Source organism: Genypterus blacodes, unplaced genomic scaffold (genome assembly GCF_046128005.1).
Source record: "Genypterus blacodes isolate CSIRO-AG114 ecotype Tasmania unplaced genomic scaffold, CSIRO-AGI_Gbla_v1 ptg000028l_1, whole genome shotgun sequence".
Lineage (NCBI taxonomy): Eukaryota > Metazoa > Chordata > Actinopteri > Ophidiiformes > Ophidiidae > Genypterus > Genypterus blacodes.
In genome coordinates, this window is record NW_027466841.1 from 1,877,845 (window position 1) to 1,891,750 (window position 13,906).

At 48.2% G+C, this 13,906-nt stretch overlaps 2 protein-coding genes across 2 annotated transcripts; one reads left to right on the top strand and one right to left on the bottom strand.

Moving 5' to 3' along the window:
* Positions 1-3,998: 3,998 nt before the first annotated feature.
* On the bottom strand, positions 3,999-9,805 carry LOC142993431 (uncharacterized). Its single transcript, XM_076144157.1, has 7 exons — positions 9,761-9,805; positions 9,450-9,492; positions 8,450-8,657; positions 7,993-8,096; positions 5,121-7,898; positions 4,488-4,696; positions 3,999-4,409 (listed from the first exon to the last, which is right to left on the bottom strand). The coding sequence occupies exons 3-7, from the start codon at positions 8,631-8,633 to the stop codon at positions 4,322-4,324; spliced, it is 3,363 nt and encodes a 1,120-aa protein (XP_076000272.1). The 5' UTR covers positions 8,634-8,657; positions 9,450-9,492; positions 9,761-9,805; the 3' UTR covers positions 3,999-4,321.
* Positions 9,806-10,192: 387 nt separating this feature from the next.
* On the top strand, positions 10,193-13,613 carry phb (prohibitin). The gene is made up of 7 exons (XM_076144158.1): positions 10,193-10,301; positions 10,807-10,909; positions 11,297-11,458; positions 12,009-12,151; positions 12,238-12,354; positions 12,460-12,555; positions 12,699-13,613. The coding sequence occupies exons 2-7, from the start codon at positions 10,825-10,827 to the stop codon at positions 12,909-12,911; spliced, it is 816 nt and encodes a 271-aa protein (XP_076000273.1). The 5' UTR covers positions 10,193-10,301; positions 10,807-10,824; the 3' UTR covers positions 12,912-13,613.
* The last annotated feature ends 293 nt before the right edge of the window (positions 13,614-13,906 follow it).

Sequence of the window (13,906 nt, forward strand, 5' to 3'; positions counted from 1 at the left end):
ACACGGACGCGTCTGAACTGAGCGAGTTAAGAAGGCGAGGACCCGTCCAGCTTCCCTCTGGATCCGGTCCTGATCCTCAGACGAGACATTCCCCGGAGTTCTGCCGCGTCCGTCTCTGCACTCCGTCCCCCTGACCTGCGGGAGGAGAGGAGAGGAGAGGAGAGGAGAGGAGAGGAGAGGAGAGGAGGATCCAACACAAAGCTCCATACTTAGCCTTCACTCTGTACTCCCTCTCCCTTTCCCTCCTCTTTCCATCTCCCTCTCTGTGGTCGGCATAGCAACAGGCGTCAGCCTCGTCAGAGATGGCACTGTGGTCTGTTTCTCTGACTCCCTGCCTCTCTCTCTCTCTCTGTCTCTCTCCCCCTCTCTCTCTCTGTCCCTGTCTCTCTCACTCAGTGCTGGCAGACAGTATTTCAACAGGTGTATTATGAAATGTATTACGACTCTTAGATATTGGAAAATAGATTAGAGGAGCAGGTTTGAAGGCTGTTGGTATTGCTTTTGTAATTTGAATCCATCATTGATTGTACAGAACAGTTGGTATTGATGTATGCAGGTCCAAACAGCACACTGCTCCCCCTCATGGCCATGAACCTGCAGTGTGACTCATGTGTATCAATCAGCCCTGAGAGTCTCCTGAGTGGGTGGAGCCTTTATCTGTCTACCTGCCTGTCTGTCTCTCGGTCTGTCTGCGGGTCCGGCCTCACTGTCCAGACTCAGATGGTGACTAGTGACTTTGTAAAAAAAAGAAAAAAGAAAAAATGCGGAAGAAGAGAAGAAAAAAAAAGAAAAAAAAAAGTTGTCGTGTTAGCATGAGTGGCCTCCCTCATGTGCTGTGTGTGTGTGTGGTGTGCCATCGTGTGTGAAGACGTGTGTGTGTCCTCAGGTCCTTTGTCAGGTTTTAAAAGCACCTGCCCCCCCCCAACCCCAACCTGCCCTCTCCTCCCCCCGCCACCCTGACACATTTTACCTTCACACTACTCCAGCCCCTCCCCCCTCTCCTCCCCTCCCCCTGCCCCTCCATCTGATAAGAGGCCTGTGTAATGAGGACAGTTGGTATTAGTATTTTGCACTCTGCTCGTTGATCTTAATGCACTTACAAGCATGGCAGTCCCACTCCAGTCCCACAGGCTTTTGACTCTGCTCCAGGTTTCCCCGTCTGTTTCCCCATTATTGACCCCCAGCGTATCTGCTGCATCTCACCCCAAAGCACAGGTGACACACACACACACACACACACACACACACACTTGCAGTTGCCCACCCACCCTGCAGCAGCACCATGCCAGGGTTGAGCTCCTCCTGGGTGGCAGCTAGAAATCAAAGCGCTCATCCCATCCCTTGACGGTCGGAGGTAAAACGTGGAGCAGAGCAGAGCGGCCCCGGGCTGGAGTGTGACTGCCATGGTGTGGGGAGTGACTGTGTCCTGTCAGCCTCTGGTTAGTGTTCTGGTCTAATCTGCTGGGCTCCCTTTGTGAACCTGTGGACGGTGCTTCTGTTCCAAGTGCCATGTGAGAAACGCTTCAATTCAAAGGATGTTTTACTTAATGTGTTATTTTATTTTGACCTTTATACTTTCCTTTTTTTTGTTTTGTTTTGTTTTGGTTTATCCAAGGGTTTAAAGTTCAAAGTTTCATGCTTTTACGCAGCGACCTGCAGACCTGCACTCCTTTTAAATGTGACGAGTCTTTCTGTTGGTCTGAAACCACGTGTGCCAAACTGTATGTATATTCCTCTGTCAATGCTTTGAATATTAACAGTGCTTATAAAATCTGAAAGAAACAAAAAAAAGACAATTCTCTTTTTGGATGCATTTTCCGTCGACCTTGTAGAAACTCAAGAAAGCCCAAAATGTCGTCCCGGTGTGTCCGAAGTCTTTACCGAACGCTCGAGAGTGACAAACTTACTTTGCAAATGTGTGGTTTTCGATTGACTGCAGTGTCCCTCTCTCTGTCCGTCTCTCTCTCTACCTCTCTCTCTCTCTCTCTCAATCTCTCTCCCTCCCTCTGTCTGTCTTTCTCTCTCTGTCTCTCTCCCTCCCGCTCGCTCTCAGTGTCTCTCTCCTCTCAGTCTCTTTCTCTCTCTCTCTCTGTCTGTCTCTCTCTCCTCCTCTGTCTCTCTCTCTCTGCACTGTGCCTCTCTCCTTGCACACAGCTTACCTCATTCCAAAGCACCTCCTTCTCTGTATCTGAACCTTTTCACTGGCTTTCTCGAGCTCCTCTTGTAGGCCACATCACGTCAACCATAAATGACTGATTCCTCCTACGTGTTTACAACTTTTTTTTTTCTTTTTCCAGTCTCACAGTGAAAAGGACTCAGACATGGTGCCTATAAGGTTTAAAACATCTCTAAAGAACATTCGGTGCATACAAAGCTGCAGTAACCTTCCACACTCCAAAACTCTGTGGTATTTCTCTCCTCCATACTCTGGGTTTTGTGTTTCCTCTAGTCAGTTTCCAAATGGTTTGTGTAGTAAGTGAGGGAGCAGATGTTTTCACACAGCTGTACACCCATGCCACTGCTGTAACAGCTGCACAGACCTAGCTTCATGGCTGATCGCGGCTCAGCTTCGGACCGTCCCAGGCGCAACCACTTCCTCTTTCCAGCCGATCTGGGTTCACTCTGAGGCTTATTAGAGACGTTCCTCTGTCCTGCATTGCATCCTCAGAGCTTCTTGGCCCGCAGCGAGGCAACCCTACGCGGTCCCTCACCCCTCTGTATCATCCCTCCATCCTGCATACATTCACAAGCCAACACTTCCACATCTGGAATACAAACCGGCATGTATTTATTAGCATGTGGGAAACATATTAGAGCCATTTTCTTTTCTTACATTCCCCCCTTGGTACCTTTGAACTGAGATGCCTGTGAGATGAACTCAATCAGTGGGTGTTTTATGTCCAGCATTGGCGTTGAAGTGGCTGTTAGTTAAAGCCAAACCCGCCCCTTCCTCCTCTGGCGCCTTGCCTGAGAGCTTTTCCACAATGGCGAAGCTTCAGTCTGTGTCATCTTGAAATGCTTTCCCCAGTCAGTCCAGACTCTTATGCAAGAAGAGTAGATATTAACGGGGTGAAAGTGGAAAATAAACTTGATGAATAGTTTTTCCAACAGCGAGCGTTCTGTCTGTCTGAGCGTCTCTTATAGACGCTCACCACAATGAGGTTTCTCTAGATCGTGTTTCTCAAAGGTCATTCCAAGTAGTTTACCTCATGTAAGAATGCGTTTAATGTTGCGTTTACAAGCGAGTGTGACATCATTGTGTTCCAGACGTACTACAAACTGCCACGCCCATTTTCCTTCATGCCGCCGACATCCGACGCAAACTCGAGTGTTCTCCAAATCCAAAGGAGAGCCCTCTGTGCCTCTGACGCCGGCTTGTGTCAACATCTTACAACCACTGTCTTCACTCATCCTGCTCTTCAAGAACCCAACACACATAATAACCAGGTCCCAGCCGCAGCTCGTTTCCTTAGTGATTTGGTTTTAAAGGTATCACAGCAGAGACGCCGGGTGAACGCAGGTCACTGTTAGCTTAGCAGTGGTGATGTGAGGGAGAAGGTCTCTCCAGTAGTGTCAAGTAGCCAACTAGAGACAAACCACTGCCACCTGTGCCCCTCCCCCCACTCCAGCATGGGACCCTGCCATGACACACACACACACACACACACCTGAACCTATCTCTGGGAATGCTTTAGAACACCGCATCCACATCCATCCCGCTGCACTGCTGTTAGCTCCGTCGCCACCAAACAGCTTGATTTTCTCTTCGACTCTCCGGCTGCTGTCGTTTTCTTTCCACTCTTCTCGTCCTCTACTTTGTCTTTTAAACCCTTTGATTGATGCTGCTTCTGTGCTTGACTCTGGCTCAGGCTCTGCGTGGTGCCATGTCACCCACGTGGCGTCTCCAGCTTGTAACGCTTCAGTGTGTAATGTTACCATATGCCTTACATGTTTTCCAGGACTAATAAAAAAGCATAACAAAAAAAAAAGCCTTCAAAGTGATTTGATTGTTTATTTCTGTAGCCAACCAAACATGAGGAATGATTCTTACAGAGCAATTAACTTTCAATCCTCCATATAAAATCAGACAGGACAGATATAAAATGGATAAAGGTCCATATAACCTAAAAAAAGATGGAATGTGATGAAGATGAATGTTTTTAAATCATTTTAAACATCAGACCAGTATGAAGAGCAGTGAAGCAGAGCAGGATGTTCCCTATAAAACAGAACGATGATCTGAGAGACTGAACGCAAACACACACCCGAGACGCTCATCAACGTACAAACAACAGCTAAACGTTTCCCTTTGATCTCATCTTCATTCTTGAGCTGTCGTCTCTTCAATCTGGAAGGAGGTCAAGACCTCAGACAGGCGTGTCAGATAGGTGGAATCTGGGTATCCGTTCCTGCCGCAGACAAAAGGGAAACGGTTAATTTCAGACACATGGTTACAGGCGGCATCCCAACCCATTCACCTGGCTCACCCAGATTTGCCTCCATTTATGGAGGTCTTGTGAGGGATGCAGTCCCAGGTGACCCTCGCTGACGCGTCTTTGGCCACCACGGTGAAGACGAGCCCCATCCTGAAGGCTTTCTCCAGCCTGGGCAGCAGCTTCCTCGACAGCTCGCAGTCGGGCATGAAGGCTTCAAAGTCTCCTCCCTTAAATGGCGACCCCGGGGAGGGATGAACCGCCTGGTGGGGCCGGAAACACCAACAACAATCACAAATACAGCCGACAGTCACAGTGAAGTATTATAGAAGTGCCTGTAACCGTGCCAATAAGTGTTCCTTCAGCTTTCAGAAAACCTTCAACATGTTCCTGAGGCTTCCTGACTATGATAAACCTGCGTCTACTTCCTGTACATTTGAACACTTTGTCATTTAATCAAGATGAAACAAAGACTGCACTAGCAACAACAACATATCCCATGATGAGGGGAAAGACTCCTGGCGTGTGTGTTGCTGCTGAATGCCAACAAAATAAATGTCCGTTTGTCTCAAATAAAAAGGTGTAGGACATAAAAACACGATATCAGAACATTCAAACACTCTATTCATTTGGTTTCTCCATTTCTAATTAATGAAGAAATAGCAAAGTGCTGCTCAACTCTCTCACCCCTTGGATGCCATCGGAGATAGAGTAGGTGATCTTGATGACGGAGTCTTTGCCGTGTCCTGGCAGGCTGATGGGCACTTTGGCCCACCTCATCATGCCGCGGATGCCCTGCTGCTGCGTCGACTCCCCCTTGTGACAGACCCTGCAGTGAACGTGTCCTTTGTCCAGGCACTTTAGGCAGGCCGTCGCCCCGCACGCTGTCGTCGACACGCCGCTCTGGCCGCACGCACAGGTGCCCTCGGGACCTCCTGCGCCTGACCCGCGGGTGTCCTGGATCTCCGCTCGTCCTCGCTGCGTGCCGTCCTTCCTGGTGACCCTGGAATGTGCGGCCCTCTCTCTGTGACGGAGGCTGGTGTCTTGATCAGTGTGGACTGCTGCTGCTGCTGCTGCCTGAGTGCTGTTTTCGTACCTGGCACCTCCGTCACTTCCTTTGGTGGAGCTGCCCAGATGTTCTGCAATCTGTCCGTCCAGGTGCAAAGTACCAAGACTTCTCAGTTTCTCCTTCACCACAGGGACTCTCCTCTCTGGTGGCTGGCTAACAGAGCCGTTGGCAAGCTGTGACCCCATGTACGTCTTTGTTTCTAGCGAGTCATCTGTGTGGTTTACTTCCCACGCCTGACTGCTGCTGGTCCCGTCACCTTCACCTGTTTGGCGCTCTGGCATTAGCTGAGAGCTTCTGCTGAGCTGCAGCGCCACGTTTTGATCCTCATTCAACTGAAAAGGAATGTCCGGCTTCCACTTTGAGGTGGAGGGACCTGGTGAGTCGTCATAATCTGGTGCTGGAGTGGAAAATACCTCACGCAACGACGTGCTGACCTGCTGGCAAAACTTCTTTGGTCCCAGGATGTACAAGCTTTCCTTTAGAACCTGGATGTTCACTTTACTGAACCGACTACGCACCTCAGCGCAGCACATCTGTAAGGTGTCATCTGAACCGTCAGTCACTCCCAGCTCCCGCAACCGGATCTCCTGTATGGTGAAGTCTGCCACAACCATGGCAACTAGCTTCTGTACAGACTGGTGACAGGAGATCAGTTTGGATGAGTCTGCCCCCTTTAAGATGAGGCTCAGACAACTGCTACTTTCTGCGTGACACTCTTTCAGCTGGACGTCGGTGATCAGGTCTTCTATTCGGGTGCTGTAGGCCTCTTTGATGTAATGCCACATAATCTTGGAAACTGTAATCTCGGTTTTATACACTTCCTGCTTGTCCCTCCCTGTACGGTTACTGAAACTAGACGACCTGCCTCTTGCTCTGCCTGCGGTCTTCTCAGCTTCACCTGGACTCTTCTCACCCGTACTTTGAGCTTTATTTTGGGGCATTCCTGAGAAGCTACTGGCTCGCTTCAGGCTGGACCCAGAGCCAGCAGGTGAGATTGTGATGGTCCCTGGTAGACTGGACTGAGTCGTGTTAAGAGACGCCGTGACGATCTTCTGTCTGGTATCCATCAAGTCTGGGCTCGGGGAGGGTTTATGCTGGACAGATGACAGTGAAGAGTCTCCGCTCTTAAACAAGACGTCCCCGCCGGTGTGTTGAGGCACAACCATGGGGACTCGTCCACCGGCAAACCCTGCTATATCTGACAGAGTTCCGACTCCTGGCACTAGACCGAGGCCCAATCGTCTACTGGAGGATGAAAGCCCTGCTAAGGTGAAGTCGCCCGGTCGCCTGACTAAACCGGCCAAACTCGTGTCTTTGAACCGAGCGGCTAGTTTATACTTCTTTGCCCCGTCGGCTTTCCTCTCATCCTCATCTGACCTCAGCATTTTATCTGCACCACCGTCCGGGGAACCTGTGAAGGGGGACAGGCAGAGGGAGGCTACCTCCTCATATGTAGGACTTGATGAACCGGAATGTCTCAGACTGGCTACCGCCTCTGCTTTGCCCTTTAATTCCGCGCGGTTCAGGAGAAGAAGGTTTTTAGCTTCAGACACGTCACTGCTGCTGCCAATGATGTAGACGTTTTGATCGTCTTCACTCAGGAGAAGCTTGGGAAGTCTGACACCCAGGTTCTCTATGGCCCTTTGCAGCTCCCCCCTAGGGGCCAGCATGAACTTAGGTAGCTGAGCTCGACGGATCTTCACTTCATTCTCCTGGCAAAGCCTTTGAAGGTCCCTGCTCGCTGACCTCAGGCGCTCCTGCTCTCCACCAACCTCCCCCACTGCTGTTGCTATTTGTGGAAACAAAGTGGTCACCCCCTCAGCCGTCACATCCACCACCTCAACCCCATACTGACAGAGGATGTGTTGGTACTCCTCCCTACAGTGTCTCTGCAGATACTGGAACATGTCTGCATCCACGTTCAATGAGAAGTCCTCTTCTAGCCCTGCAGGGTGCCCAGGAAGCTGCCCAGCTGCACCCTGTGTCTGCTCTGGGTCCCCCCCGCTGTGACCCCCAGATGTCTCATCCCTACGTGGGCTTGAGCTGCGGTCATCAGAGGGCCCGGCGGTGAGAACTTGATCTCTTTGTTCTCTCCTGTCCTTTAATTTTCGGTTTCCTCCCGAGTCCTTAGCTCGAGGCCTCTGGTCTGTTTGAACAGCACCGGATGGGGGTTGGTCCTTGTCTTTAGGTTCTGCTGAGTGTAGATCTCCAGCACGCCCAAGCAGTTGTGTCAAGGCAGCCTGGACTTCGGAGTAGCCCCCCTTCAGAGTACATCGCTCCTCAGTAGCATGGTAGTTTATCTGAACTTCAGGGTGACTGTTATGGAGGCTTGTCATTGCTGCTCTTCCTATTGGAAGCTGGCTGTAGTCGACAGTCGCTGATATACTTAAGATGACCTACAACAATGGAAGTGAGATACAAGCACACGGTTTACATATTCAATCATACAAAGTTTGTTGTCATTATTTGTGATATTCTAGGTAAATGTACTTTATCTGGTTCCAGGCTTTTGTGATGCTCTGTTACAGAGAGTTGATACTTGGTTCCATCCACTTCCAGGATGTGCAGGCGGTGTTGAATCACTCTCTGGGCCACTGTGTGAGACAGGTCACCAGAGGGAAATCAGTCTGAGTCAGTCTGAGAGGCACCCTGAGTAAGCACCTTTAGCATCGGCCTCTCCACTCACTCGCATGCCAAGTCTGGACCAGAGTGTAAATCACTGGTGACAGCAGATGGAGCTCAGTGTCTTACTTATACTTAGCAAATGATTGCATCAAAATTTGTTTAGGGTGGAAGGCAATCAGTCGTATATGAAGTAGGGCTTTATTTGAATAATGTAAGTAAGCAGAGATCCCCCTCCTTGTTCTTTCTAAGCACACACACGCACACACGCACGCACGCACGCACGCAAGACCGCACACACACACACACACTTCACTTCACTGACCTGTGCTTTCCTCAAAGGTGATGAGGGCAGAGCCGGGCGCTGCCTTTACAGGGCTGATAGAGACGACTTCTCCTCCCCCATTCCTGGTTCTTAGGAAGTGGATGAATAGCTTGTCTTTCAGCCTGTCATCGTCCATGCCGGTGGGCAGGCCGCTCACCCTCACAGTCAGGCCCGCCTCTGCCATCTGCTGGGAGAAACACAATCCCTGCTGTGAAGGATTAAGGGAGGAAACTGGAGCCACGGCGAGACGTTTATTAAGAAACGTGGCGAGGTGAGAGACGACGGCCGAGGCGACACTTTTAACGTGCCTTACTTTACATGTAATCATCAGGTAATCATGCAAAGACCAAACCTTTCCAAACAGGAAGGGCTATATACAAATATACTATAATATGACACCCTCTGTTGGGGGTTACTAAGACATTACATCAACAAACTCTACAATGTCCAAGTTGGTTTCGTTTTATCAGTAAGCTTGCTGAGATTTTAAGAAATGAAACCTGATTAAGTCTACTAGAGGGTTTTCTGCAAATCCTCTCTTTATGTGTCAACATACTGACTACTCTGTGGTCACCCGTAGTGTGTAACGGGGTAATAGAGTGTCACAGAGCAGCAGGTTGACGCCTCATATAGCTTCTGTGGCTGCTGGCTTGATGACAACATGTAACTATCCCTATATTGTGAAGAAAAACAATTTCACCAGTTAACTTGTTTTTCCACATAAAGTTTCACTGGAGAAGTTGCAACATTTAACGTTTATGCTTTACTCTGCAGCCTTTCTACTAAATATGAGCAAAATATAGGCGTTTATAGCGACAGGATGTCAACAACAGATGAAAGCCACATTGCAAAGTGGCGCTTCAAGGAAGTGAAGAACAGACTAATAGACTGACAATCTGGCAACAGCGCTTTGTGGATCTGAGTGTGGATCTGACCGAGACTCTCTTTTAGCGCCACAGCAGCGCGTCTTTCATCGAGACACGTGTTCGTGCTAACTCACCTTAACAATCTCTTCAGGTTGCTTTCTGTAAAACGCCGTCGCACTGGAACACAAGACATGGAAGAAAAGTGAAACTCCACAACTGAGGTGATGTGGCGCCTTATGCGCTAGGGGGCGATAAGAGCTACAGCGCTGTACTACAGCTTTACTACTATAGTTACAACAACAACAACAATAAGAAGAACATTCATCATTCGTCACCTTGTAGCCGATTTTAAGCCGAAGACTTACTAACACACTAATGATGCTCAACAACACAAAACACTGCAAATGGCTACTTTTAAAATGAAATTATTTAAATACTTACCTACCCACAAAATGTCACTGACAAATGACGAAACGTTTCATGAAATGTGGATTTCTGGTTCACAACTCGTTACCTTTTGTGTCTAACTCATTACAAAGGACGACAAACTTGCCTGTGTCGTTTTATTTGACTGGTTGAACAGGACCGACATGTCCGAGTCAACGCCACTACACAACTGTGACGAAAAACAGGCGACCGCTTCCCTCCTAATAGTTATAAAACTAAACATAGCAAGCATTTAATCCATATTATTGATCATTTTTGTACTATTAAATGCGTGTTTGGTGTCGAGGTGTAAACAAAGGGGGTGAAACTAAGATGTAAAAATAAACCCAAGTACCGTCACTACTGTTCGGTAGGCGGAGGTGATGACATGTTACTGCAGCGCCAGACTACCGGTTTATTAAACGACGAAGAAGAAAGCAAGCATTCTGTCCAATCAGACCGCGCGTTACTGCGGCTACTGCGCAGGTGCAGTGGCGCAGTTACTTCATGTGTTCTGACTGAACGTCGTGCCTGCTGGAGGTCACAGACAGACTTGAGAGGTTGGTTCTTATCATTTTAAACACATTATTACTTAAACGGTGTGCGCTTTTCAACGTCTGGTTCCTCAACGAGACTGTTGTATTGTGTTATACGTTACTCATACGCGTTAACCGAGTGAGATTTGATTAAGAGTAACCACTTTGTAGCCATTGTGCCGTTAGGAGACAGAGCATGCGTACTCGGCGTGCCTTCAAGACTAAATGACAGTTGTGTTATCGTTTAATTGTGTCTTACACGTTGTAAAGGTGGGGTTTTATGTTGACTCAAGCCTGGGCCTGTGGGAGTCTGTCTGTATCTGTTATATCGTCGTTGTATCTTTACCATTGGAGCTAACGCTAGCTGCCTTGCACCCTTGGCATCACTGAGCTCAAGGCCAAAGCCAAACCGGCACTGATAGGAAGAGATTGATGGAGGCGTTTATTCTCATCTAAAGTCACGTTGCGGGGCCATGACGAGGAAGAACAGAGGTCACAGATGTTTCAGACTCTTCTCGTCTCGTTTCAGTGTCACTGGATCGCTGTCATGGCAAAGCTGTTTGAGTCCATTGGGAAGTTGGGTCTGGCCCTGGCCATCGGGGGAAGTGTAGCCAACTCCGCCCTGTTCAACGGTGAGTGCTGCCCCATTACAGACCTGTGACCGGCTGGCTGCTCCATTACAGACCTGTGACCGGCTGGCTGCCCCATTGCAGACCTGTGACAGGCTGCCTGCTCCATGGGTGGGGGGGCTTTGGCATGCTGAAAATGGCCCTGCACTGGTGATAGGAAAGCCTGTTCCAGTTCCCACTAGCATCCAACAATGTGGTACAGCTGTTGAAAAGGAGTGGGAGGATTCTACAAGACTACAATAAACAATTTGATCCATTCAATGTTAGCGGATGTGTTGCATTGCGTGAGGCGAATGACCATCACGCGACATACTGATTGGTACTTTGTTCTTGTCACTGCATCATCATAAGCACCCTTTCCCTCATTCTTCTTCTTCGCTTCTCTCACAGTTGATGCAGGACACCGGGCAGTGATATTCGACAGGTTCAGGGGAGTGCAGGAGGAGGTTGCTGGTGAAGGCACCCACTTTCTCATTCCTTGGGTGCAGAAACCGATCATCTTTGATTGCCGATCTCGTCCACGCAACGTCCCCGTCATCACAGGCAGCAAAGGTATGTTGTTTAACTCATTCACATTCTCCCAGGGCAGTTGTAGTTCAATATATAACAATTACGATAACGATTAAAGGACATTGCAATGGTTTTACCTGGCCGGTTAAGTTTTGTAAAGGCAGCACACAGCTTCTTCCCAGTTAATCTGAACTCATTCCTGTGTTGTTAGTGATCTCTCAGCTACTCTGGATACTCTTGTGAGTCTAGATGGGAGACCATGTCAGACTTGGTTCTGCAGATTTATCCAATCTGGGGAGTGTTTTTGAAAGGCTCCATTTACACGAGCTGAAATGCCGTTTTAATGTGGACAGAAGGCCTAAACAGATTAGAATAATTTTTTTTAAGAAGCCCTAATCCAGAGTACCACTGTCTTACTTACAGTACTGTGCTAACAGCTCCTCTCTGTTTCAGTGTCAGGATAAAGGCACTCTAGCATTACTCTCCCTGTCATTCATTCATCTGAAAGCTGTAAACCCAGAGTCAGACGGGGTGTTGCATCACTGTACTGACCTCTACAGTGTGAGTTAATTTTGGAATGTCCACCTTACAGATCTGCAGAATGTAAACATCACGCTGCGTATCCTCTTTCGGCCGATTTCCACCCAACTCCCACGTATCTTCACCAGTATCGGTGAGGATTATGACGAGAGGGTGCTGCCGTCCATCACCACAGAGGTCTTGAAGGCTGTCGTGGTGGGTGTCTGTCAAAAAAAGAAGAGCAACGGTAAACAGGCCAAATGATTGATTGAGCACATAAACTGACTGGCGTGTCTCCTCAGGCTCGTTTCGATGCTGGTGAGCTCATCACACAGAGAGAGCTGGTGTCCCAGCAGGTCAGCGAGGACCTCACTGAAAGAGCCTCCACCTTCGGCCTCATCTTGGATGATGTTTCACTGGTATGAAGTTCCTGATGAGAACAACGCTGGATCATACTGAACTATACTACATACTGCATTTCTGCTTGGGTTTTAATGGAAGGATGTTTTTCTTCCCCTCAACAGACACACTTGACCTTTGGTAAGGAATTCACAGAGGCTGTTGAGATGAAGCAGGTGGCCCAGCAGGAGGCTGAGAGGGCCCGGTTTGTAGTAGAAAAGGTAATGTTTGTATTTCTTACATAACTAACAACCTCTGTACTACTTGTGCAGTTACACATTGCTGTGCAGTCTTTTGGAGCAGGCGGGGTGGCGTGTCTACTCCAATTTTGAATTAAAATGGCGTGTTCCTTTCCTCCATACAGGCAGAGCAGCAGAAGCAGGCAGCCATCATCTCGGCAGAGGGAGATTCTCAAGCTGCCTTGCTCATTGCCAACTCCCTGATGGAGGCTGGAGATGGTCTGGTCGAGCTACGTAAACTGGAGGCAGCTGAGGACATCGCTTTACAGCTTTCTCGCTCTCGCAACATCACTTACCTGCCCGCAGGACAGGGCACGTTGCTCCAGTTGCCCCAGTGATCTCAGCATCTCACCATCAGCCCACTCTGTCACCAGCTGGAAAACGAGCTCTGAGACGGGCGGCTAAAGGTTTAAATAAAGGACTCTCCCAACTTCACACACTCCTCCCATTCTTTCTCTGACCAACTATAAACTCTTCACTGCTTATGGCAGAATCATGATGGGAGACAGAGTGAGAGGACGCCTGTGATGGAAACGGTGATGAGATGGTCCCGTGTGTGGGGGAGTGGAGAGAGTAAATTGCTCCCTTTATGGTAACTGGCATACAATACTTTTGTTTTGAAGCAGAATTGACAATTGAGTAAATTCTCTGAAGATTTGTCTTTGCTACATTGTTTCATGTTCACTTCAGCACTGCATATGTAAAGTAAAAGAGTAATTCCAATTCAAATGAAAATATTGATTCCTATGAAAACAATTCATGTAAGTTGTAATGGTGATGTCACTAATGTTCTTGATGTGCAGGCAAATTGTGAAACTGCTCAAATCTACTTAAAGAATGGCTGTAATTGATTCTCCTTTAGTTTCTGTCTTTAAGATTAGAGATTGGCTCTACAAGTGCCATTATCTCGTGTTTGTTCAGGTGTGCTACAGGGTTCAATGCAGTTTACCTGTCAGACAGCAGAGTAGGATCCATCACTGCAGTTGCAGCCCCATGTTTCAGGTTCAGCTTAACAATAAATTTGGAATTTGTACATCTCAGCCTTTGTCTCCTGGAGTTATTATGGAACGTTTACTGGCATCTGTAATTATTAGTTGTCGCCACAGCGGGGTGCTCTTAAACCTAAACTGTGTTCCGTTTTGATCTTAGTGAAGCTTCAGTTATGTCCTGTTTCTGCTTCCTTTCCAACATGAAAAAGCTAACGTCCCGTTCGCATGATTTTAAAGATTGGAAGCTATTGTCTTATTTTGGCCCGAGAAAATTATAGGGTAAGGAAACAAAAACATTTGCAAATATGTTAAAGTTGAATACACTGCATTCATTGACATTATGG